This window comes from Lissotriton helveticus, chromosome 9 (assembly GCF_964261635.1).
Source record: "Lissotriton helveticus chromosome 9, aLisHel1.1, whole genome shotgun sequence".
NCBI classification, from domain to species: Eukaryota; Metazoa; Chordata; class Amphibia; order Caudata; family Salamandridae; genus Lissotriton; species Lissotriton helveticus.
Genome location: NC_136070.1, coordinates 270,986,332 through 271,011,208, shown reverse-complemented (window position 1 = coordinate 271,011,208; position 24,877 = coordinate 270,986,332). Strand labels below are relative to the sequence as shown.

The following is a 24,877-nucleotide window of genomic DNA, read 5'->3' as shown; positions in this document are numbered from 1 at the left end:
ACCCCCTGCCCACTTAGGCCACCCAATCGGGCCGAGCATCACATTCCCACTCTCCACAACAAACACCCAAATCATAGAACAAAATCATGAAGGTAATAATCCCTGAGGGCGTCCGGTGGTCCCAAAAGACTCCCAGTGAGTGAAGCCGCTTTTCTTTAACCGCCGGTCTCGCCACACGTATCGAGAACCATGCTGTTACCTCATACATCTTTGCTCCTCAGACGCTACGTGGTTTAGCTTAAAACATCCCCCGACATCTAGCGGTTGCTGTAATGCGAGTCAATGACCCGGACTCTCTGCAGTACCTATCCTTTACAAGACGCTATATGGTTTAGCTTACAACAGAACCCGACTTTAAGCGGTTGCTGCAATGCGAGTCAATGACCCGGACTGTCTGCAGTACCTATCCTTTCAAGCATAGCGGCTGGACATTCGTACCACATCTATTTGACGTGGAACGCTAATAGAACCGGGAGAATAGCCGATGCCTTCTCTCTTTTATCCTTATTGATATGAACATTGCTAGCTAAGAACTCCTACATATATCTGTGTTAATACCACAATCAGCTTGGATTTCTATATCCTTCCTCTCCAGAGTGCAGACCTTAGATCTAGATATCAGTGCAATATGACGGTGACCATTGCCTCCATCAACTGTCTCGGTTCCTATTGTTCTGTGTTTTTATCAATTGTCACCTTATGTATATAATTTTGAGAAATATAACAAAAATGAGAAAACTTCAACAAGTATAGTTAATAAAAAGATTTATATAAAGATACTTAATCTATGTGGAATAATTAACCTTTACGCACACCCAGTTGCATATGGGTTGATAGAATTATTCATATGTTGACCTGTTAGTAGTTTTTCTTGTCAACTCGATGACTGACTGAACTATACAACTTTCCATACCGTGTTTCCTCCCTATGTATAGCTAGTCTATTCAATAAAATAGGGGTCCCCTTTTTCCAAATCAACCCAAAATACTCCCAGCTTAGAAGAAAATAGGTTGGGTGGGCAGGAAGTTAAGCGCATAGGGTTAGCTGGGGTTCTTTAAGCATCGTCCTCACTGCAGGGTCAGAACTGTGAGAATAGGTGTACTATATGCGGTCAGTTAGCCCTTCTCCAGGTGGGGAAGCTAGGGGCACTCAGCGCAGCTCCGACTAGTTCAGAGATCAGAGGGGGACCCAAATACAGATGAGGCTCAGTTAGTTATCACTGAGGCGGCCATGGCCTGATACCTCTGGGGAGGGAAGGGGCCCAGAGGTATTAGGAGTGATCCCTTGTACAAATTTAGTGGCAGCCTTAAGATCGGTGAAGTGATAGGTCTTCCCCTGATGCAGTATGTTATGTTATGTTATGTTATGGGAGCTTTATAAACGCACGTTCACATACAGGTCTCTTGGCATGGAGTTTAGAGCCACCACTAATGTTGCATCTAGCTGGATTGAGTGAAGAGCCAGGTTTTAAGTTTTTTCCTGAAGTACATGTAGTCAGTTGTCTGTCTAATGGTGTTAGGCACGGAGATCCAGAGTTGAGGTCCCAACATGGAGAAGTGTGAGCCGCCCATTCTTTTGTGCCTGAATCTGGGGTACTATCAGTAGGTTCATTTGCGCAGATCTGAGGTTACGTTTTGGGAGGTATGGGTGGATCCTTGTAGAAAGGAATTTGTGGCCTCTGTTTCGGATAGCTCTAAAGATAATGCAACCCGATTTGAACATAGATTGCTGTGCTACAGGAAGCCAGTGAAGCTCCTTCATCAGCGTGCACAGTCAGCATTAAGTCTACGAAAAAGGAAACCTAGTTCCCCTGATTTTGGAGAGGGTAAGGATCTTTAGCCAGGTGCAGCGTAGTATCTCTTTCTCTGTAATTTAGCAGCTGGACAATGTTTAGGCGCGCCGGTGCACCTGGAGGCAGATGCGGCCCCAGAGAGCAGTGAGCCCCCTCCACAATGAACATGGGGGTGATGTCATCACCAAAAAGGAAGCAAATCATTGTCTCCACAAAAGTTTCCAGGTGATCCATCACCGTTGATTCTGGGATGCCCGGAATATGCAGGTTATTCGGGCGTGAGCGTGTTTCAAGATCCTCATTCTTACTTTTGATGATCTCGAGGACCTTCTCCATCTGTAGTAGGTGCTCCTCCTCCGAAGAGTGTGCATCCTCCACATCTGATATACGACGTTAGAGTTGTTCAATGGTCCCTTGTACCTGTCTTCTTTTTCTGTGAAGCCATCCAATCTGTTGGCAAGGAGATCGATTTTTGTTGTTGTTGTTGTCAAAACTGTGTTTTTGTAACGTATCACAAATCATTTCTTATTACAGTAGAGGATGGAACACAGATCTCAGCATCATGCTGTAGATCTTCAAAATACAAGTACAGCGTCTTACAGAAGCCAAATACAGTCAAGAACGTGTGTATAGTATAATACTTCAACCTCCACCTTGTCATAATGGCTCAAAGTGTAAGGCCTCCAACCCTCCCTCCCCTGCCCATCTTGCCCTATTTCGAATCAGGAAGCGAAAAAACAATTAAAACAAAGGAAAAATTCAAACAGAAGTGTTAATATCGATAGAGCAGTGAATAGGCGTTTAGAAGCTGCTAAAGCGTGTGTGTTGCGACTCTTATGGGAGGTGACTTCGGGAGATTCAACTGCGGGGGCAGCGTCCTCTCAAAAGAAGAGCGGTGCTGCAGTTGTATCAAACCTCGTAAAGATGGATGGCTCTTGTTCTGGTGGGGCAAGTAGTCCGAACGAGACTTAGAGAGAGAAGCCACTGTTGGACCCTATGTGAATTCAAAGGCTTTGAGAGCCTCTCTGAAGATGTTTGCTATTCCTTCAATCGTAAGGGTCTGCAATAGGTGAGCATGCCACTGAGTTAATGCCAGGGCCTCCGTTTCTTCCAGGCTGCAGCAATGACCAATTTTGCCGCCCCTAAACATAGCGAAATAATCGCTTTGTCCCCTTTAGTTTGATACTTAAGTGTATCCTCGTGCAGGCCTAATAGTGCGAAACTTGGGGTCTCCGGGATCGGGTAAACCAGGATGTTTCTAATTTGTGCAAGGATCACTGTCCAAAATGGACAGATAGTTGGACAGTCCCACAATTTGTGCAGAAATCTCCCAAAAGCCCAAACCCTCTCCAACAAAGGTCCGATGTGTTTAGAAGTATTTTTTTTATTTGGTGGCGGACAGATACTAATCATACATGATCTTATAGTGTGCCTCTCTCATGCCCAATGAATGATTACATTTTGTAATGTCCCCTTACATGTATTTCCATTTTGTCACGGTTGTGGATTGTGTGGCATATCTAATAATGAGTAAAGGAAGGAGAGGTTTCCTCCAGTGCTTCCGGCCCGCTTAACAAATTGTTCAACTGGGGCAAGGTCTTTAATGGCAGTCGCCCTGAACTCCGGTTGTAATGCCCAATGTTTTAGTGGAGTACACTGGTAATGTTCAGGGTCTGTTAAGTGGAAGTCACATTTACAATTTTTGAGCGTTAAGATATGTGAAACAGAGGTAATACTTTTAAGCACCCACCCTCCTTCATTGTAGCAAAGGGGCCTGTTTCTAGCGCCGGTGGAAAGGCTAGATTATAATGAATGGGTGTGTATGGTGAGGGAAAGGTTGTCCACTCCGCATATCTTTTGACCTTATCCCATACTTTTAAGGTTGTCCTTATCGGTGTGCTCAAGTAGGCATTAGGAGGCCATTCTGCTTTTGATTTCCACAGTGCATCCCAGATATCTCTCCCCACAATGGCTCTGTCCATATGTAGCCAGTGCTAGTCCGATTCTCAAAGGAACCACTTGGCGATCACTTTTAATTGAGCAGCTTTATATAGTAAAGGGGGAAATCGGGAAGGGCCAGCCCTCTTGACCCCCTCGGCAATCTGAGAAGTATGTATGGCAGATGGGCTCTTCGGTTTTGCTATAAAAAATGAGTAATAAGGGTGCGTAAGGTCGAGAGAAAGTCTCGTTCTAGGGCGGTAGGAAGGCTCTGAAAAAGATATAGGACCTTAGGCAAGATGGTCATCGTAACCACATTAATGCGGCCCAACCACAACGTGTAGAGAAGATTTCACCACCTGAGGTCAAGCGGAGGATAGTTGGCCTTGTAGATGTTCGATAATCTGAGTGATTTTTATGTCTAAATAAGTTATGTCCTTTTTCGCCTATAGGAAGAGGGTTGAGGCCACTAGTAACTCCATAGCACTGATGCGTAGGTGGGATTGAGGACAAAGGCTTTGGCTGAATTTATTTGAAAGCCCGCTATGTTCTCAAACCTGTGTAGTTCATCGGAGGGCCGCTAGAGATGAGGTAGGGGAGATGATTTAAAAGTACATTGTCCGCAAAAATAGAGATATTTTATGTTCTGTCACACTAAACATGAGGCCCTGAATTGTTGGTGTGGATCTGTGCTGCCACAGGTCCAATGCTTAGAGCAAATAACAACAGGGAGAGAGGACATCCCTGTTTCGTCCCTCTTCCAAGTTGGAAGAGTTTCGAACTAACCCCATTAATTAATACTCTGGATCTTGGGCTGCATAGTTCGCTCGGAACACTGCTATGAATGCATCACAGAAACCAAATTGTTTTAGCCTTAGAAAGAGGAAGGACCAGTCCACTCGGTCAAACACTTTTTCAGCTGTACCCCCAAAATCTGTTTATTCATGGCTTTCTCTATCAAATGAAGTACCTGTCTCATGTTGTCAGGAGTCTGTCTGCCCTTTATGAAGCCGGATTGATCCGGGTGGATCAGATTCGGCATCGGATTATCAAGGTGTGAGGCTAACATTTTATAATATAATTAAGTTTCTAGATTGAGTAGTGCTATGGGTCCGTAAGAACCACAGGAGCTCAGGTCTTTCCCAGGTTTTGGGATAACTGTCACAAATGCCTCACTCATAGAGGAGGTAATAGACCTCTGTTCTGCCAAATGGTTAAAATGACGTTTTAACTATGGGGCCATATCTGAACTAAATGTCTTATAGAAGTGAGCAGTGAGATCTTCCGTCCCTGGTGCTGTATGGAGTTTCAGGGAAGCAATGGCCTTACTTACCTCTTCCTCGTGGATGGGTTCTCCTAAAACCTCATTTGGTGCCTCTGTTATCTGAGGAAGCTTCACACCATACAAATACTCAGATTGGGTCCGAGTGTCTACCACTCTGCTGTGTAGAGTTTATTATAAAATTCCTCAAATACGAGTGCTTTCTCAGTTTCTGAGGTCACCATATGCCCTGACTGTGTACTGTATGTCTCCAGTGTATTCTTTTTCATGTTTGGTCCTTAGTTGGCTGGCCAGGTGTGTCCCACTTTATTGCCTTGAGAGTAAGAGGCCTGTCTGAGGCGAAGAAGAGTAAACTCTACCCTGTTGTTGTAAATAGAGCAAAGTTTTTCCCTCACAGTGTGACTTTTCGCTGTAGAATCAATGTCGGAGTGGATTGTGTTCCAGTTGATGTACTTCCGCTTCAAGTGCCCCGCAATCTAAGTCTGTTTATGGAGGGCACAGTTTAGAGCTATGCATTTGCCCCTAATATAAGCTTTAAATGCATCCCGGTCATTAGCTATACAGGTAACTTGAGGATTATTCATTAAAAAATCCCTGATAACCTTTCTTAGCTTGTCTCAAAGAAGTTGGTCCCTCATCAGGGAAGAGGGGGAAAACCATTGTCTGTACCATGTCGGTGGTATGCCCCATAACAACTTCACTGAGACTGGTGCATGATCTGAAAAGGAGATGGGGAGAATTGAGGCAGCCTGTAAATCTTGCCTATGGGCTTGGTTTAGAAAAATGTAATCTATCCTACAGTATGTTCGATGTGTGTGGGAGAAGAAAGTGCAGTCGTGTGCCGTGGGGTGGAGTGTCCTCCAGTTATCCATGACTCCTAGAGTCTGGAAAGCCTGCTTAAGAGGTTTAGGGAAACTACCTGTTGATTCTGAATGGGGATGAGTATTGCCCGCACTGGAGTGCCAAGTCAAGTTGAAATCATCCATAATACTTCTGTTTCCCTCAGCGAACCCGCGTGAGTGCGTGAAGAAAGGGAACCGGATTAGAATTCGAAGCATAGACGGAAGCAAAGGTGCACATTTTGCCCCTGAGGTGACCTTTTATCATGATGATCCTACTCTCCTTTTCTGATTTCTAGCCTTCTGGTTTAAATTGTATAGAGGAATGTAATAGTAGGACCACACCATTGTGTTTAATAGAGGCCGATGACTTATAAACTATGGGATACGTTTTATGCCTTAGTCTATGATCTTCATCTCTCTTAAGATGTGTCTCCTGCAGAGCTACCACATTGTAGCGTTGGTCCCTGAAACATTTCCATAATTCGTGGTGCTTGGCTGATGAGTTGATGCCTTTTAACATTCTAAGTTATTGTAGTGATCACCATTATTACAATGAGAGTTTAATCCGCCATCTGATTTTCCCCCACATTTCTATCACCCATTCTCAATGGGTCAGTGCCCCTCATCCCCTCCTCCTGACCGATCCCCATAGTCCGCCGCACAAATATCTCATCCTCTGCAACCGCCAAATAAAGTCCATTCACTGTAAAAATAAATGTATAAATGATAAACAAAGAATCTTACTCTTGTAACTAGTATAATATTTAAACCGTAGAACCATTTGTCTTGGGGAAAATTTCTAAGCATTTCAGGCGAGGCGGTCTAGTACTGCTACCCATGTTTCTTAATAACATTCAAAGTTAAGGCATTTGTTAGCATTCAAGTAGTTAAACTCATAAAAATAAAGATTTGTTACTATTTGGCCACAAGGGATTTCTCAAATTGTTTTGGTGTCTCTCTACGATTTATCAAGCAATCTCCATTATCGGTCTGGCCTCAGATGGACCCTCTTGCGGGAAGCTATTTACTGTGTAGTTTAGGTAGAGTGATTTCTCGTGTGCTAGGTAATCGGGATACGAAGTGCTGAATTCTTAATCATTTCTTCTTGGTTTGTTGTGGATGGCGCTGGGCGAGCCATTGCCCTGTGTTTTGGGGGCTGCGGGTAAGACCACCTGAGGGGCCAGAGAGATCTTCAGTAGAGGGTACATTCAGATCTGGTATGTCCAATAGTGTCAAAGCGTCAGCTAGGTCAGTGACATGTTGAGGTTCGTTGCGGAGCTCAAATGCCAGACCAAAAGGATATGTCCAGCAACATTTGATGAATATATTACGTTATTTGTCAGTAACCAAACGAAATTGTTGACACCTGAGTAATGTTGCTGAGGCTATGTGCTGAAAGAGGGTGCTTGAGGCTCCTTGAAAGGTAGCGGACTCTGCTTTTTGGGCCGTCAAGAGGATGATGTCTTTAGTATTGAATGCATGAAGCTTGGCTAGGACATCCCTGGAGTGTCGCCTAGCTTTGATGGTCCAAACCGTTGGACTCTATCGATCTTTACTTTTGGCATTGGACTGCCCAGGATATCCATGAAAAGAAGTGTCACAAAGGCCTCTAAATCCTGACCCTCGATCCCCTCTTCCAGGTCTAGGATTTGAACATTTTCTCTTCGCATTTGAGGATCGCTGCTTTAAGCTGTTGGCGAAGTGCACCCGTCAACTCCTTCACCTAGTCGGTTCACTGTTCCAGATCAGCTGTCTTGGTTTCAAGGTCCCTGACTCTTGTGCCCACTGAGTTCACATCTTGTTGGAGTGTGGTGGGCTTGCCATGTAAATCCTCACGCAATGTCTCCAGGGAAGAGGTCAAGTCCATTTTAAGTTCCGTTCGCAGCTCTTTCTTGAAATCCTGTAAGGAAGCAAGTAGATCCTCCTTCGTTAGAGACATGATGGCTTTCCTCGGAGCATTTGTTGTGTGTTCACATGGTTCTGCTGGAGAGAAGTAGCTGGATACTCGATTATGCTGTTGCTTCTTCGGAGGCATAAAGACAGGAAGGTTGGTCAGGCAAGTCCAACTAATTGCATCAGAGGTGGGCTGGAGGCGTCATGATTCCCATGTAGGAACAAACCCTCTGGGGCTCGCGATGTGGGTACTTGTCGCTGTAGCCGGGGTATGCATGCCTCTATTATGTACCTGTGACTTGAGTAAGGGACTGCAAATCACCCCCTGAGACTCATGGTCTGCTCAAAACCTGGAGATGAGGCATGTGGTCCAGCCTTGTAGTATCTTAAGTGGCACTCCGCCTATCTGGATGTGGACCCGACTTCTATGTATGAAAACAACTCTGTTTGATCAAAACATGATACATGCCACAGCTTCACCCAGACCTGGATGTGTGCATTTGTCAGTTCACTCAGAATTTGATATGCTCTATAAAGGCTTTCGTCGAGAGGAGCCATTCGGGGTTTCTGGAATTCCTATTGGTCACCAATCAGGCCGTCGTTTCTAGAAGGCTTCTATGTCCTCCGCTAACTGTACCTATTCAAATCCTTGTGTCAATAATGGACGGTGGGCCCTTGTCATGTAGTTCCTAAAAATACATAGGATCTGTGCAACTTAAACTAAGGGATTTGTGTCCAGACTGATTCCAGACACCCCCAAAGGATATGTCAGCCTTTAGACCAGCTAGCTCACAGTGCCACCATAAGCCCCCTAACCTTACCAAGGAGCGAATAGTTTCTGGCAATCATCGAAAATGACAACCCTTAATCCTTCAGGAATTGTGGAAACAGTACAGTGCTTTTCGCTCAGTCCCTTGTGCTCATTATCTCCGAGATATACACAGAATAAACAATAGGGATGTTTTCAATAAGCATTCATTGAACCAGTATCATTCTAGTATAAAACGTGTTTGCTGCGACAATTAAACAGAAACGGATGTATAAGATTACAGGCACCAACGGATTAAATAAAAGGTAGAATTCTACCATGGTGCTAAGGCAGTGAATAAATGCAGGCATAGAGATACATGACAGTAATCAAGTGTACTCCTAAGATGATAACCCTACCTAAGTGTACCTAGCATGTATATCGGTGTAAAGCCAAGAATCCTCTAGGGAAGAGCCTACCCCTTTACCTTATGGGAGAGAACAAAGGACCCCGTCTTGGTCTCGAGTTGGACACTCCGCAAGGGATGTCAGACCACTGCGTGTTGTAGCCTCTGTAGGCCAGGACCTCAGCCTCCGCGTTTAATGTCAGCATGACGCTTTTACTCTGCCTATCTATTGTCTGTACAGGTCTTTTATACCGTAAAGAAAGCCTCGGAGTTCCTCAAGTAACCGTTGTGTTGTAAGGAGGATTATGCAAATGAACTTAGAACAATAAGTGTGAATATGCAAAGTAGTTTTTTCGCCCTAGGATGAAGATGACCATGACATTTTACACAGAATATGTTCATGCCGTTACGTATGCCATGTGCAGGGAGTTTTCTAAGAATCCTTGTGCATAATAAATGAGGTCAGTTTCCAAGAAACTGATCGACATTTATTCAGCACATTATTAGGTTTAAGGTCAGTGCTAGAACTGCTGAGCAAGGTAGGACAAATGTAGATAAAAGGTTGTGTAGGTACCTAGGCCTTAATCGGGGTGCATAACACTCTGTTCCCGAGTCCTCCATGTTAGGGTCAGGCATCACAGGAGCAATAGATGATTTGCCAAGGGTTCCCTTACAATAGTTACAGGGGGATTTGGCTCTAAGCGGCGGTCATCTCTCCAGTCGAGGAGTATCCCCTCGAGCCCTCTTCTATGGGTGTGAGTCTCCCCGGTGCCATGGTGAAGTCAGGCGGGTTGTGCTGTCGGGCGCTCGCCCCACTCTAAAGTTCCCAGCGCTCGCTCCCCTCCCCCATCGGGGAACCAGACAGGCCACCTTAGAGCCCTCCCCAGCATTGATACCGCAAGGTGAGGGAGATCTGGCGCAAAGGCAGCAGTAGAGCGGCTGCATGAGTCGGCACTCACTGGGTCCTCGACCGGCTGCTCGTGGGTCCCCCGACAACTCTGCTTTCTTTCACCGGTGTTTTGCAGTATTGAGGATAAACTCTAGTATGCGGTAGGTGGGCCGGTAGGTCCCGTCAGGCCGTAACCTCTGTGGATTTCCATTATACAGCTTCAGACTCCATCTTGCCTCCTACTTTCATGCTCAAATCCACCCGAAATCTTCATCTGTCATAACCATTGGGCCATCTCGGGGTCCCCTCGACCCAGTCTGTACCCTTTTGTGGTGGTCTAAGTTGAGTAAAGTGGATGCACCACCTTAAGCCTTAATTTTGCTGAGAACGGTAGCGGATCACGTCCCCTCGGCCATCATGGCTGGCGATGCTACGAAGGAGATCGATTTTCTAAGCAATGGCATTTAGGCGGTGTTTGAGGTCAAGGAACACAGAGCAGATATCAGGTTCAGTCCAGGGCCCTTCGCAGGTCGGGGTGGCCAGCTCACTGCCCTCATAGTTGGGCTTGGTGCTACGCACTAGCCGGCGAGATTCAGAGGAGAGTTTGGACTGCTTATTGTAGTGTTTCCCCATTTTATAGTCACATGGTGATGCTATGATCATCAGGGGCTTACCACACTCCAGGGCCCCCAGCCAAGAACCATGAAGCACCCTGTTTTGCGGGGTCCTGCCTCTCCCCAAACAGCCTTACAGATGGTAACACGAGCAGACTCCACCATGCAGCACCGTCAAAGTGCTGTGGATGAAGCAGGGCAGCTGCCATGTGTTATGCAGCAAGAGCGGACAATAGTCCCGCAACAGTCATGTATCCCAGCTTATGCCGAAGGGGTCCGCAATCCTGCCAGCAGCCCTCGGAGGCGGTCGCCAGCTCTGTGTTTTCCATGGGTCACAGCCAACGGAGAACCACTCAGCAGAGATTCTGTCCCCGCCTCACCACTTCCCAGGGTTCCATGCCGGGGAGTATAAGCAGGCCCTGGGAATGTATTAAAGGCTGAGAATCTAGGCCAATCCTCACAGGCCTAAGCAGCATGAGCAGGCTCGATCGACCGGACGCCGTACAGGAGGCTGCAACGCCGGGAGAGCAGGCTGCACAGCAGGATGGGGCTGCAGCGTGGGTTTTCGTACTGTTCCTCCCCGCGCCTTAAGGCTTGAATTCGCAGGGGGGCGAGAGCACCGAATTAAGCAGCAATGTCCCACATTCAACGCAGATATATTTCGGATTGCAGGTCCAGGCCAGCAGAGCCTCGCTAGACACCAGCCATCTTACAGCCAGGCTCTCGAACGCCCCCACTTTCTGTGAATTGGTTGCAACGTGATATGTAGTGCTCTCAACCTAATAGGTATATACAGGAAGAACTGATGTTTAGGCCTCTCTGAAACCAACCCAAATGGCACTGTTATCACTGCAGAAAATGGCATGATGGGACTGCATCTGCTGTCCCAGACACTGTTTAGGATCCTGGATCATATGGCCATGTGTGGTGATGGTACTAGAAGCCGCCAAGAAAGTATTCTTCTCTAAGTTGATTTACTGACGCATCTAAAAAGCTTTACAGTAATCATGTAAAACATTAATACAAAACGTTTTTCAGGTTAAAACCTATTAAAAGAACCCAATGAATCATTAATATGTAAAAATCCAAAAAGGGAAAGAATCATTGGGAACTCAAAAGAAGTCTTTCATGGGTAATTAGTTTGTTGCAAGCTCGGTCCTAGTCCGACACTATGCTGTGTGGATGTATTCAACAACAAGAAAATAGGCACTGGGGATGTCGACCGTTGACGTCATGGCTTCAATAGTGGTTTTCTCTCCTTGTTGTGTAAATAGAGTTTTTGACATGCTTCTTCAAGGAGTTGTTGTCAATGTACATAAAAACATAAATAAATCATTTTTCCTTTCAGGTGTTTTGTAAGTGTATGTGCTAGCATTTGGATTTTTGCTGTCCATCTTGCAGTAAATTAACCAATAGGCAAGGTCCCGAGTCTGAAATACAATGATAGACTTGTATCGGGTTTGATTGAATTTAAATCGTTCTCAAGGCCATTCTCCGTTTTCCGTTGTAAGTAATTTTGAAGAGTGGTGGGATACCACCAAGGTAACGGTTAGTGGAGGCCAACAGTTTGATGTCCCAGTACTTGTCCTTTGTAATCTGTAATTGCTAAAAACCAATTCCCTTCAGAGTAGTAAGTACAGATTTGCATGGTCGTTTGCATACAGTTTGTCCCTTAGGAGGACTGGGCGCAGTTGTAGACTATCTTCAATGGGACACAGAGCCAGTTCCAACCTTAGTGGTTTTAGGGGGTGCCAGGACCTAATAATTTCCTCAGAAATTGTTGTTCTACTTTTCTGAGGCTGGTGCTCCCTTCTGTTACCTAAAAGGTCTGCACCTTAAGTTGCGGCTGCAAACCTTTTCATCCTGTGTACCTCCTAGGATCGCTTTCATAGATTCACAGCCTACTTTGTGTTTGCAGCGTAGTACCCCTCTTGTATTCCGTGTCATTGTCTATAAAGTTTTGTTGTCGGGCCTCCAATATTTTATTATAAAACTTGATTATCAAGTAGTTGAAAAATTAGACATTCTCAAGGGGTATTCAGTTGTCCCTGAAAGTTCTTCTTATCAGGGACTTCTGATACTTGATCCTAAATTTTACTTTGGTTGCAGTGATTATTAATGTTGCAGCCTGGCAGTATGCTCATACCCTTTTAGCATATGATGCATTTACAGCTCGGTGCCGGCTGGAAGAACCACATCACCAGCAAATAGGGGCATGTGCTCCTAGCTGAGGGGTGGTCACCAAAATATGTAGCCAGCAACATAATATATAAATGAAGGAGGAGCGCCGCAAGAATCCATATGTACTGCCTCATATTTCAGCATTCTAGTGCCCAGTGTATTCAGGAATGTCATTTCTTCAGTTTCCTATTTGTGTACCGCTGTATACCAAACACTCAAAGAAGGGGCATGGTTTGCATTCCACCCCATCATTATCCTCCTTTGTGCCTCGAGTGGAGCTAGGTGAACAAATCTACATTCAGATTTCTTCGATTCAACATGATCAGACATGGTCAGCGGGCAGATTTCCAGAGAACTCCTCAAGGAGACAGTTGTGGCCTTCTTTGTGATGCCTGCTAGTCTTGGTCAGGCATCTGGTCTGTGCAGAGCATTTCCATGCCATACGCAGGAAGTCTGCCTCCACGCAATCAAATCTAGGGCAACACACTGAGCAGGTGCCAAAGATCCTGGGTAAACTGGCCGGGTTCAGAAGTGTTTGATGGAATACCTAAACTGCAGCAGTTTAAAACACTCATATCCTAGACAGCTGCCATCACCACATCACATTCAGCAGCATCTACTTCTCTCTTTATCTCCAGTGATAATTTTTCTCTTAGGCTTGTCAGTGGATTACCTGTTGATATGAAAAGTGATCCATAGTGACTTGATAATGCATACATTTTCTCTACAGGACATATAGTCTCTAATGCTCTTACCACTACCTGAGATTCTATGAGGAAGGTATGGAAGTTGAAGTAGCTGGGCAAGTGAGTCAAAGAGTTAGAATAGTTTCACAGAAACCCAAACTGCCTCCCCCACCCACTGCCTACAGCAACCATTGCATTGCAGTTTGTAATGCCCTTATGAAATTGGTTTACTGCTGATTTGCCTATGTTTGTATAATCCAAAAAACACAACCGCTCAATCTGTCTTTCTGCCACCTGCTTTCTAAAACACAGTATTTGTGAGTCAAAAGTGCAATTCAAATTTCTTGGTCTCCAGGACAATGTCACATAATATTTTCCTTTAAGTAAATGCTGCTTATAATTATTGTGTATGTTTGCGTTCTAGATTTGCCAGATCTACTTTAGATGTTTTGTCCTTGCTTTTAATTTGTCAGATTTTATGTTGAGATCTGAATGTAAAGTATCACTTGTGTCTATCCAAGGCTGATCCAAAGAATACATGTGTTTTAAGAAGTAATGTATTTACTGGTTGTCTGTAATAACGCTATGTGTATGTCTGTTTCCATCCTCCCCTTGCTCTTCCGTTTTCCCTTGTCCTCCCCTTTCCCATTGCGGACTCCTTTACCGTATCCTTATTGCTCTAACCTTCCCTTTTTCACTTCCCTTTGTCTCTCCCCCTTTTCTATTACCCTTTTCTATTACCCTTCCCTTATTATGTTGTTTCTACTCATCTGTCCTTTTGCTCTTCCTTTTTCTTTTCTTCATAACCTACGCTTGTGAACTTTTCTGTTCTGCTCTCCTCGTTTTCTTCTTCTATTCCTTCCTTGCTCTCCCTTTTTCGCTTGCTCTCCATCCTCTTTCATCACTTCTTTGCTCTCCCATTCCCCTTTTTTTTCTCTGCCTCTTCCACTTCTCCCTCCTTGCTCTCTCTTCCCCTTCTGCTGTTCCTCTCCCGTACAGGGCACGTTCCTGTTGGAGATGTTGAACGAGGCTCAAAGAGTCGCCTGCGGAATCGGTATGGGGAGATCATGCCGGTGTACCGCCGAGACAGTCACCGCGAAGTGCAGGCTGGCAGTCATGACTACCCTGGAGAAGGAATCTATCTGCTAAAGCTTGACAATTCATACTCCCTGCTGCGCAACAAGATGCTGTATTTTCACGTATATTACACCAGCTGAGACCAGTGGTTGAGTAGTGAGGGCAACTCCAGGAGCTGGGTATGGGGGGGTTTCGTGGGAACTCTGGCCAGGATCTGAATTGCTTTGCTACCAGCAGGAGCTGATGGTTAGGGTTTGGCTTTGCTACCTGGTAGGATGGTCATGTGCCATTACCCTCGTGGACAGCTGTTTGGACAGCAAGCTTAACACCCAAATGTTGAAATTCGACTCTGCTTTCCTGCTCTATGAAGAATTAGAATGAGTTGTGGGTAGCTGGAGGAAGAGGAAACACAGCTACATTGTAGAATGAAGAGGACAATAGAAGTTCTTGCTGGCTGAGGAGGTACCCGGGGCTTCTTAGAAGCTGTGCAATCTCCATTGCAAAAAAGGAGGAATACACCTCCTGGAGCACCACTTCAACCTCTCAACTCATTTGCTTCCAGGGTTCTGATGAAAGTCTCCTGCCACCATACGCATTCTGCCCTAACAAGAGGGTCAAGCTCTTTGCCGTGCTGTGCCGCAAGCCCATTTTATCTCCACCACCTGGAGATGCGCCTGTATGCTACACACATGTTGCACTTAGAAAATAGACTTCAGAAGCTTCTGCTGCTGCTCAGTGCATCTGGAAGCTGACCAGTACTCTGAGGAGTAAACTCTACCAGAAAGGCAAGGGGGGCTGGAGAAGTGGAAGGTGGGGGAGGTGGTACCGCCGGAATGGTGCATGGTTCTGCAGGAGACTGTAGAACGTATGCTTGTGGATTCTTGTTCACTATACATTACTACGTATGAAAAGGAGTGCTCATTCTGATACAAGAGTATTCTGAGGGTTTGTCTCTTTCCCATCTTCAGAGTATGTCTCTGGCCCCTCAGGGAAAGGAATTGATTGATCACAAGCCATATATGCATATCTGGTCTCTTTATTTTACCATCACTTTCGCTGGATCTTTCCCCATCTCATTTGCTCAGAGACTCTCTGTGCATAACACTCACTGCTCTTTGTCTTTCCCAAGTATGGGAATTCTTTCAGGGGATGAAAGTTTTGGTGGTGGGTATGGCATTGGAGAAAACTTGTTTTAAAAGGAAATTCAGGTGAAACATTAGCAGAAATATTTTTCTTCTCTATATGTGGGATTTAGTTATAGCATCTTTATTTTATGTACTATCCTTGCCCTAGTCTTTACATGTTTATTGCAAAGCCTGTTATGATTATATGTATCTAAATATGTAATTGAAAATGTTATCCACTGGATCTTCTGACAAAAAATCAAAACACAGGAATCTTGAGAGCTAGTTACTAAAAAGTTTGGATTGACAAACATGTTGGACCTTTTATATAAAGATGTTTGATGTAATGTAGATGAAATTTAAACATCCAAAAATTCCTTCACATGTTTGTAGTCTGTGGAAAATTGTACAGGCTCATTACTGAAATGAATACAAAACTTACGGCAGGAAAAATGGCCACCTTCCGATTTCAAGTATGAGCTTTCTCCAGGAAATAGTGCCCATCAGTAGACATAGACTGTCTTTTTCTTTTTAATGGAATTCTAGGTCCTGTGGTCTTTCAGTGAAGAACAGCCGCCATAGTAGTGGAGCATGCTTGTATTTCGTTAAGATCCTTCATGCATGTTTATGAACCTGGCTTACAAATTTGGATCTGCGTTTTGAGCAAGAAATATCCACAACACAAGTAGATATGTTGAAATTTGTCAAAGGGACCTGCAATGAGAATCTTAGCTTTTTTGCAGTCAAATTAGAATCTGGTTAGAAACGAGCAAATTAAGAGGCTGATAGGTTTATATGGATATTTTGTGATCTTTAGGTCCCGCCTAAGACAGTGCATGAGCTGTCTGTTGCAAGATATTGTGTTAACCTACAGTGGGCTTAGAGCCTACACATTATTGATTGGCTTCATTGTCACTCATTTGCTTGCATCTAATTTGATGGTTTATATAGTCTTTGCTTCCCTGTCACGAGTTTGTACTTCTCCTGGAGCATGGACTCATTACCTTGTCCTTACACTGTTCGTTTTTTGTATTTGGTGCTACTTTTTTGTTTTAAATTAAGCACTATACATTAGTATGTGTGTTTCCCAGGTTTCTCTCTCGTGTGCCTCTGTGGCCCTCCTGTTTCGGTGTTGCTCTGTCTCACTGTGTGCTTCTCCCCCTTTTCTCTGTTTCTGTAACTTTAAGTATGCTTCTGTGCCCTCCCCCTACCCTGTCTCCATGTTGCATGGAGACAGGGTGCATGGAGACTGTGTGGTTTCTACCTCCTGTGGTATTTCCATCTCTTGTGTGTTGCTTCCCCCATGTTAGTGTTGGTCTTTCTCTGTGGTGCTGTGCCTCGCAGTGTGCTTCTCTGCCCCTCCTGTAGCGTATCCTGCCCCCCTGTTGCTCCTAGTTGCCCACATCAACTGTTTTGCTTCCCTGTTCATGTACCCTGTTTGCTTCTGCGCCCCTTCCCTGCACTATTTTGTCATTTTAGATACTAATCCAGCGAAAAAATGTTAAAAGCTCCATTTTGTAGGCATGTGCGTGTGCGGTGCGCACACCTACACAATGACGCTGCTATCCTTCTCAAAATATTTATCTTAAATATAATTCTTAAGCTGTGCAGCACATCAACAAGGATGCTGTGCAGCACGGCTAAAATCCATTGGGAAAGCCAGTAAGTGCCAAAGACGAAACCTGTTGGATTTCCCAATGCCTATTCTGTAGGCCATTGCATCAGAAAGGCCCCTAGGGCTGGAACAGAGGAGCCACTTGTCAGCCATGCCTCATTTGCTCTAGTCTTGTTGACCATCCATAGGCATTTAAGGAAATCTTTTCTTTCCCTATAGACTAGTTCACCTCTTCAACCAGACCAGCCCAGACCGACAACCACGCCCCCTTTACCAACCATGTTCATCATGCTGTAAATTACTTGTGTTAATTGTAGACGTTTTGCAATTGTTTTGTTTTGGCCTTTATACTCTGAGGTACAATGCAAGGTATTCCTCCTGTCTTTGTTTTTGAAGAGACAAATCTGATATGTTTTGGAACTGCTGGATTCCAACCATATTGCAAAAACAACAGTTGAAGGACAGAATGCAGAACAATGTCATGCATTCACCCCAGTACAGAGATGCTTGTTTCCGGTCCAGGGAGGACCTGGCTTGGCAGTTCAGGCTGGATTGTTCCCATGAGGCACAGGGTCAAGCCTGATTTGCATATGGCCAGGTCTAAACTGGGGTGGCATGGTGAGCAAAAGAATGATGGATTTAACCCAGATCTCTTGACTGAGGGTGAATATTTTGATTTGTTCTGCATTCCGTCCATCAATTGTGTGTCTTTTGCTTTTTTTGCCCTAAGTGCGCCAGGTATACCCAGACATGCGTCCTGGGCTCACTGTGCCACTGGAATCAAGCTATCCTGGCTGAAGACAGGTGAGACCTCGAAACCGGTCCTAGGATGCTTGTTTCCGGTACAGGGAGGACCTGGCTTGGCAGTTTGGGCTGGACTGTTCCCATGAGGCACATGGTGAAGACTGATTTGCATATGGACAGGTCTAAACTGGGGTGGCATGGTGAGCAAAAGAATGATGGATTTAACCCAGATCTCTTGACAAGGGATGAATGTTTTGATTTGTTCTGCATTCCGTCAATCAATTGTGTGTCTTTTGCTTCCAACCATATTGTACATTCAGTTAGGTGTTGGATGCTTCTAAATAAAATGTTGTGCTTCTCCAAAATAACCTTGTGGAATACTCCACACTGTTGAAAGTGTCTTCTAGACAATGAATATGAACAAGAAAATGTTTTTCTAATGGTTGCGACTGACTTTAGGATTGATAACTTTACACCATGATGTCACTGCATTTGATAGCCACTGAGGAGCAGCTTATTTTATTTATCAGATGGAGAGCACATAGCCTTCATAATATGTCAGATTTCGTTTTTAGGAACTTCTTATATGGGAAAGGTTGCACTATACACAGAGGAGGTCCAACCATAGGAAACTTCAGACGTGACAGGCCTACACCTCAACTGCTCCTTACCGTTTCTCTTTCACTTAAGCACATGTGTTGTGCTTGCTTTGTAATGAGAAAATCAGACTACTTTACTGAGTTTGTGTTAGTAACAAATGTCGTTTAAAAAGACGGTTTCTGGCCATTCTGACTTTATTTGGAATGAGATGCTTGTCAGGTTTGAGGTCCTCTGTAGGGCACTGTGTGAACCATATTATTTGAACGGTATGTGTTCTGCAGGTGAGGCTGAAGATCTTTTAGTATATGAAGCACTGGATTAGCAGGGTTTTTACAGAATGACAGGATTGAAGTGCCTTGGCAGAGCTGGTTTTGATCCTAGTGGTAGAGTAACACCATATTGTGGCTTTAATCTCACCTCAAAGATCTACAAACTAAAGCCTCATTTTCCACTCAAGCATAAGAAATCTAAAAGCGATGGTATCGGTCTGCAGCTTCAGCTGTGAAAAACTCTGGAGGTAACCAAAGATTAAGTAGGTGCTTGTAACGTTTGATTCTACGAGTAGAGAACTCTTTCGCCTACAGACTTGTTCACACCACCACCTTGAAAAGTGATCTCGGAGGCTGTTTGATGCCTGCTAGGTCCTGTTCTGAAATTGTTAAATATAGCGTAGACCTGCACTTTGACTCTGAGCTCTCATGTAGAATCAGATATACAACCTTGATGGATATTGTAATATCTTCTGGGTATTGTAAACTTGTTCTGGGGTGTTTGTTTATTCCCTCTGTGGCTTTTTTTAAAATGTAAACTAAAGTGTGAATCTGCTCCACACAAGATTTCTAGAAATATTAGATGTTTACTTTTAAAGCAACACATTTACCCCTTTATAGAACTTATCGTTAATTGCAGTACATCTTAAGAAAGCTGCACTTATGGGACTCGCTTATTGTATGCTGTGCATGTGCATTGTCGTGGAATGTAGGTAGCATTAGTCCTGTGTCTCAGTTTCCTTCTGCCCTACTTTATCCCGATAGTTCTGTAAAATCAAGTTGGCACTGCAACAGATTTGCACAGCACAAAGTAAATCATCGATTTGAAAGCACTGAAGCAAATGTGACTGCACCTGCGTTCTATGACATTTTACATGTCTTTCAACTTACTGTCCTGGAGTAAAACCACTTTGCATTCCTGTATTCTTTTGGTGGTTTGATCTAAGATAAGTTTCCGAGTGCCGCTTCTTTTGCCCACTTCTTCTGCCCACTTCTTCTCATCTCGTAGTGGTTCAGAATCAACAATCTGTTGCTTATCCTGGAGATGAGCCACCATTTATACTCCTGTTACTTGGAGGTTGATTTGAGAACTAATGGTCTTTGTACAATTTTTGACCTCCACTTCTTGTCCTTCTTCTGAAGGACCTCTTCGAAGACAATCCCCCCAATTAGAGGATCTGTTATGATCTATGCCAGAGGAAGTGACTGTACCCTATAGACATTAAAAGGTGTATTTGCAAATTACTATCTGGCAGCAGCATGGGAGGTACTACCTGCATGTGGCTTTGTATCAGGACAAAATGCTCTTTTTCCTGTTTGATCACAGCCTATTGAGTCTTAACTGTGGTTATATGCCATTCACTTGAAATGCCGGAGTGTCTATACACATACCTGCGCGCACATATCCGACGCACAGACACACTCACACCTGGCCCCCACCCCACTTAAATACTCCCAACCTGAATAGTGTCAGGTGAGGATCTAGTCTGCTCTAGGCACATTGGACTTCTTTCCACTCTAGAATGGGACCAGGAGATGATAGCTGATAACCAATCTCAGGGAGGATACCCTTCTCAGGGACATCTCGTACCGGGAATGGTAATATGTGTCTAAGAACGTGGTTGTAATGCCTGGTCTCACCATGGGATGTCTTTGACATATTTGTCAAAATACATTTAGGCTGTATGTGTGAGATTGTGGGTCCTTTGTATGTTCCGAGTAGACCAGTAATTTCCCATAAACATCTTTGAGTTAAAACTAATCTTAGCACTTAAAGGATTTTCTCCTGAACAGTATCACTACAACGTTTTCTAGAAATAAGAAGTGGTGTACTCATGCAAATTATCTATGTATGCTGGCTGTGCAGATGTTCCTGCACTCTTTTAACAAGAAATTATACCAAGCATACAAAATATACCAATGAGAGCTTCAAGAAATGTTCATTATGCATTTTGGAACCTTGTTACGTGAAAGAAGGCACCTCTTCACGTTCAGAGTCAATATAAGGTGTGACGGGTTGTCCTCACGCACCTCCATATGTCGTACTTCATCATAGGACAACCTACGCTCTTCAAAAACCCAGTTTGATGGAGAGCGTGGGTTGTCCTGTGATGAAGCATGCCACCTGGTGGCGTGTGAGGACAATCCGTCACATTTTTGTGTATGTCCATACTCGTACTGAGTAGTGTTGGGAGGGATGCATTATTACTTATTGAAAACATCTCGGTAGCTTATTGTCTGTGCATACACAGTGTTGGGTGGACAGCTTACCATTGAGACCCCCATAGTCTCTAATTCCCTACCCTGGGTGCATTCCAGAGTTGTGTGTTTATTAAATCAATATAAGGTGTGACCTTTTTACTCCTTGATGGATAAGGAGACGGACTATTCAGAAAATGTGATCCATCTGAGAGAATATATTTTCTGATGCTGTCCCTTCACTTATTTCATTCCCAAACTTCGAGTGTTAGGTAACTGTAATGGCTCTGAAGGAACATAGCGCATTTAGGTCCTCAGACCTCATAACGCTGCTGTTTTATACTTGTCTGATGGGGATAAATTTGAGAGCTTTCACTGAGACGGCCAGTATATGCACCATGTGCCAAAACAAGATTTAAGTGGCTCAGATTCTGTCACTGGCTGCTTTAAAATAAGGCTGATCGGCTTTCTTTTACTGTGAATGATGTGGTAATTTGCCTCCCAAGTGGCTAAGGCACTAATGTGGAGTCATGCAGCTCGTGCCTGTCATACTGGCGCCTGTTGCAGTTCAGATAGGGAGTGTCAGTTCAGAATCCAGCCATCACTCAAGGTTTTGCTTGGTTTCTCCTTCCCCAACCCTGTTTGAGTAGTCCGTACAGTTTTGGATTTAAAGGTTGTGTGCATATAGTGGCTTATAAACCGTTTGAACCCACTGCATCCAGGGAGAATGAAGTCCTCGTTCGTCCTCATGATTATGGCAGCAAGAGCATGAACCCAGCTCAAATATCTCTTGTGTGATTATGCAGATGCGTTTTTTATTTGGTACAAAAAAAATTCTCACTGCTCATCCTTCCTTTTTTTTTTTGCTGATGGCCCTATCAGTTTTTCTTAGGAGTCGATACACGTTTCCTCAAAAACAATTTCAAAATACTTCTGTGGATGATAGGAGAATTGTCTTTGTGAGAACATCTCTTGGGTTCTGTTTTTATCAAGGAGTGTGTCTGAGCAGTAAACAGGCTTTGTTTGCCACAATGGTGTCCTTAATCTAGGCATTAGCTAGTTGTTTGAAGCACACACCATTCAAATCAATTACAGTTTCATTATATAACAGACCACCTTTGGCTAAAGGAAGGTCACCTGAATACAAGAAAATACAACACTGAAGTAAAGAAAAAATCTCCTTTGCTCATCACCAATTCTGTCTGGTATACAATGAAACTGTAATTGATTTGAATGGTGTTTGCCTCATACAGCCAGCTATTGTTCATCGATCTTAGGACTGTACCAGGGGAGTAGGGTGTTTCTCCCCATCATTGAATGCACTGTGGGTGAAAACCCTGCTCCCAAAAACACGCATGTAATTACTATATGAGCACTTGACACCTCACAAACACCCATTTTTTTACCTTAATCTAGGCATGTTGACATCAATTACTTCCCGTGCTCACTTGTATATCCTTTTTATTTTTGATTGTTAAACAATCCTGAGACTTGTCTCTATGGTATACATAGATACCAAGGTAGCCTCACTCTTTACCACAGCATGTGCCTGGGGAAAAATATGCTTAGCCGCCACATGGACTTTGCCCTAAAGCTTTTTATAAACCTGACTGAATGGAGACCTCCTCTAAGATGATGCTCGGTTTGACCAAGCCATACTTAGGAAAAAATTTGATTGGACCCAAATCTTAATTGAAGGTTACCTTTCACAAGTGTGGTTTTGAATATTTTATGGGGAAAGATCACAATCATGAGAAAGACTGGTTGGCATGTAGAACTTATTCACTGGAAAGAGTCTTGAACGGCCAGTCCTCTTTGCATAAAACAACACATCTGGCATCTCTTAACTCTGCCTCAATATCTTTGTGTGGAAATGGAGAAATTCATCTGAAATCTTGTGGAGGCTGTTGGATTATGCCAGAGCTTGCAAAGCAGTATGCAGCTCAGTGCTGTGCGAAAGTGTCCTATTCGGTGCCTATACATGGATGATGCCTCTTAATTGTCCGAAAGAAGTGGTAGGGCTTGGGAATAAAAAAAAAGTCATTAACATGTAGAGAAGAATCCGTGACAGGTAGGTTGACCTTTACAGATGTGGGAAACATTTCCAAACAGGCCAACAAGAGCAAAAGGGTCAATCACATTTCAGCCTAAGCTAGTATCTTACTGTCCAGTATTTATCTGATTCCCCATTAATTTATAGCTGTTTAGAGAATAGTCCTTGAAGGAATGAGCCTTCGCCCTTTGCTTGGACGTTTCCTGGAAAATGCCAGGGTGTATAAGAGCGACATCTTGCAGAACATTCATTTTCTATTTCAAATAAAAGCCAAAAAATCATTTAAGACTGGTCTACTATTGATCATGCAATTTACACACTAAATTAACTGTATTTGTGTTAAATGGCTGATTTGCCATTGCAAACTGTGCTGAAAACCAATGTTTTGAAATATATGTTTGCACTCATCAGTTGGATGTTTCGTGGGCCTCTATCACATGCTGTGTTAAATTCAAGTATGCGGATATTCACCATGTTGGTGTGATTTTAGATTGGCAAATCTGTGATTCTTAAATGGAAATAATTGCATTTCACAGCTCTGGGTTTTTCTTTGCTCGCTCTGTGTCAAAGCCAATAAAGCAGTTTATAAAGACATCTCGCGCACACAGAGTTAGAAAGAAAATACTTGTATTTTTTCATAGCCCGAATCTCTTTGTTTTCATTCTAAGTGCTGTCATGTCATTTTTTACCATGCCCTGTGGAAAATCATGAATGATGTTTCTAGTGCCTCCAATTCTTTAAATAGTTGCTTACTTAATGTGTTGTGTCAAGGTTTATATATATATATATATATATATATATATAATAATAAGACATATGAATACATATATTTTATTTCATCAGGTGTCAGACTAGATGTTTTAATAGTATCGCACACACTTTTAAAAGAGTTGATATATATTTATAGATTGGTCACTTTTGTCACTGTATATTTATATGTTGAGATGTTTTTGTGATTTTTCTCTTACTTTTTTATTTTTGTTTCACGTGTACATGTTTGTGAATAAACTTTTTCACCCTAGTGTGTTTTTCTTACTTAAAACGTGTGATTGATGCCTGTATTTTGGGTTGACTGAGAACTGTATTTGTGTAATACTTTCCTTGTGCTCAAAATGGGTACAGCGATTGTATTGGCTGTGCCAGAAAAAAGTGTCTTCATATAGTGGTCAAATGCAGTGTGGGTGACAGTAGTTTGAGGCTGTCACACACAAGCAATCCAGCACCAGAGCAAGCTTTTTTCATTTACAAAATGGGTTCAGCCTTCTGTCTCTTTCACTGTGTGCCTTGTCTTTCTCCATTTTACTATCTCTTTTTTTCTCATCGTTTTTTCAGTTCATTTCATATTTTGCCCAGCTTAGTATTCTTACTCTAAGATTCCATAAAACCAAGAAGTATGTGCATAACTCCATGACAGTTTATATAAAAAAACAAGCATTTGCAATGCAATAGGTCTCGCATTTGGGCGAGTTTGACCTATTGACATTGCAAATAACAAAGCCTTTTATTTTTGTTTAGTTTTTAAAACAGAAATGTACAATGCCAATAGCTTAAATTCGCGTAAATGCGAGACCTATTGCATTGCAAATGCTTGTACTTTGGGTGCCCGGGTCGAACAACGGTCCCGATCCGACCTTGCTTAATGGTACGTACAACATAGTTGCAACCAAGCATATGAGACATTATTGCAATTCCCCGGGCATGATTTCAGTGGTAGTGATTTCCCAATGAGAATGGTTGAAAGGAAGCTACTGTGATGTGATGTCACGACACTATTCCATGTCAACCATAAAAATTTAGACAACAAATTTGTTTCCGTGGATTACAGTTTTACACTATCTGTGACAGATTCACAATAATGAATCCTTAGTGCGCATCTTAGTAAAAGTGATACACTTGTGACACTTGATAAAACAGATTATCAGTAA

General features: G+C 43.4%; 1 protein-coding gene across 4 annotated transcripts in view; it reads left to right on the top strand.

Annotated features, from left to right (window-relative positions):
• Positions 1-23,973, top strand: part of TMED8 (transmembrane p24 trafficking protein family member 8) — a 107,004-nt gene extending 83,031 nt beyond the window's left edge. For all 4 annotated transcript variants that reach the window (XM_078659964.1, XM_078659961.1, XM_078659962.1 and 1 more), the window contains exon 6: positions 14,271-23,973. In XM_078659964.1, the coding sequence (XP_078516090.1) occupies positions 14,271-14,488 (218 nt within the window). In that variant the 3' untranslated portion in view covers positions 14,489-23,973. The remainder of the gene's footprint in view (positions 1-14,270) is intronic.
• Positions 23,974-24,877: the final 904 nt, after the last annotated feature.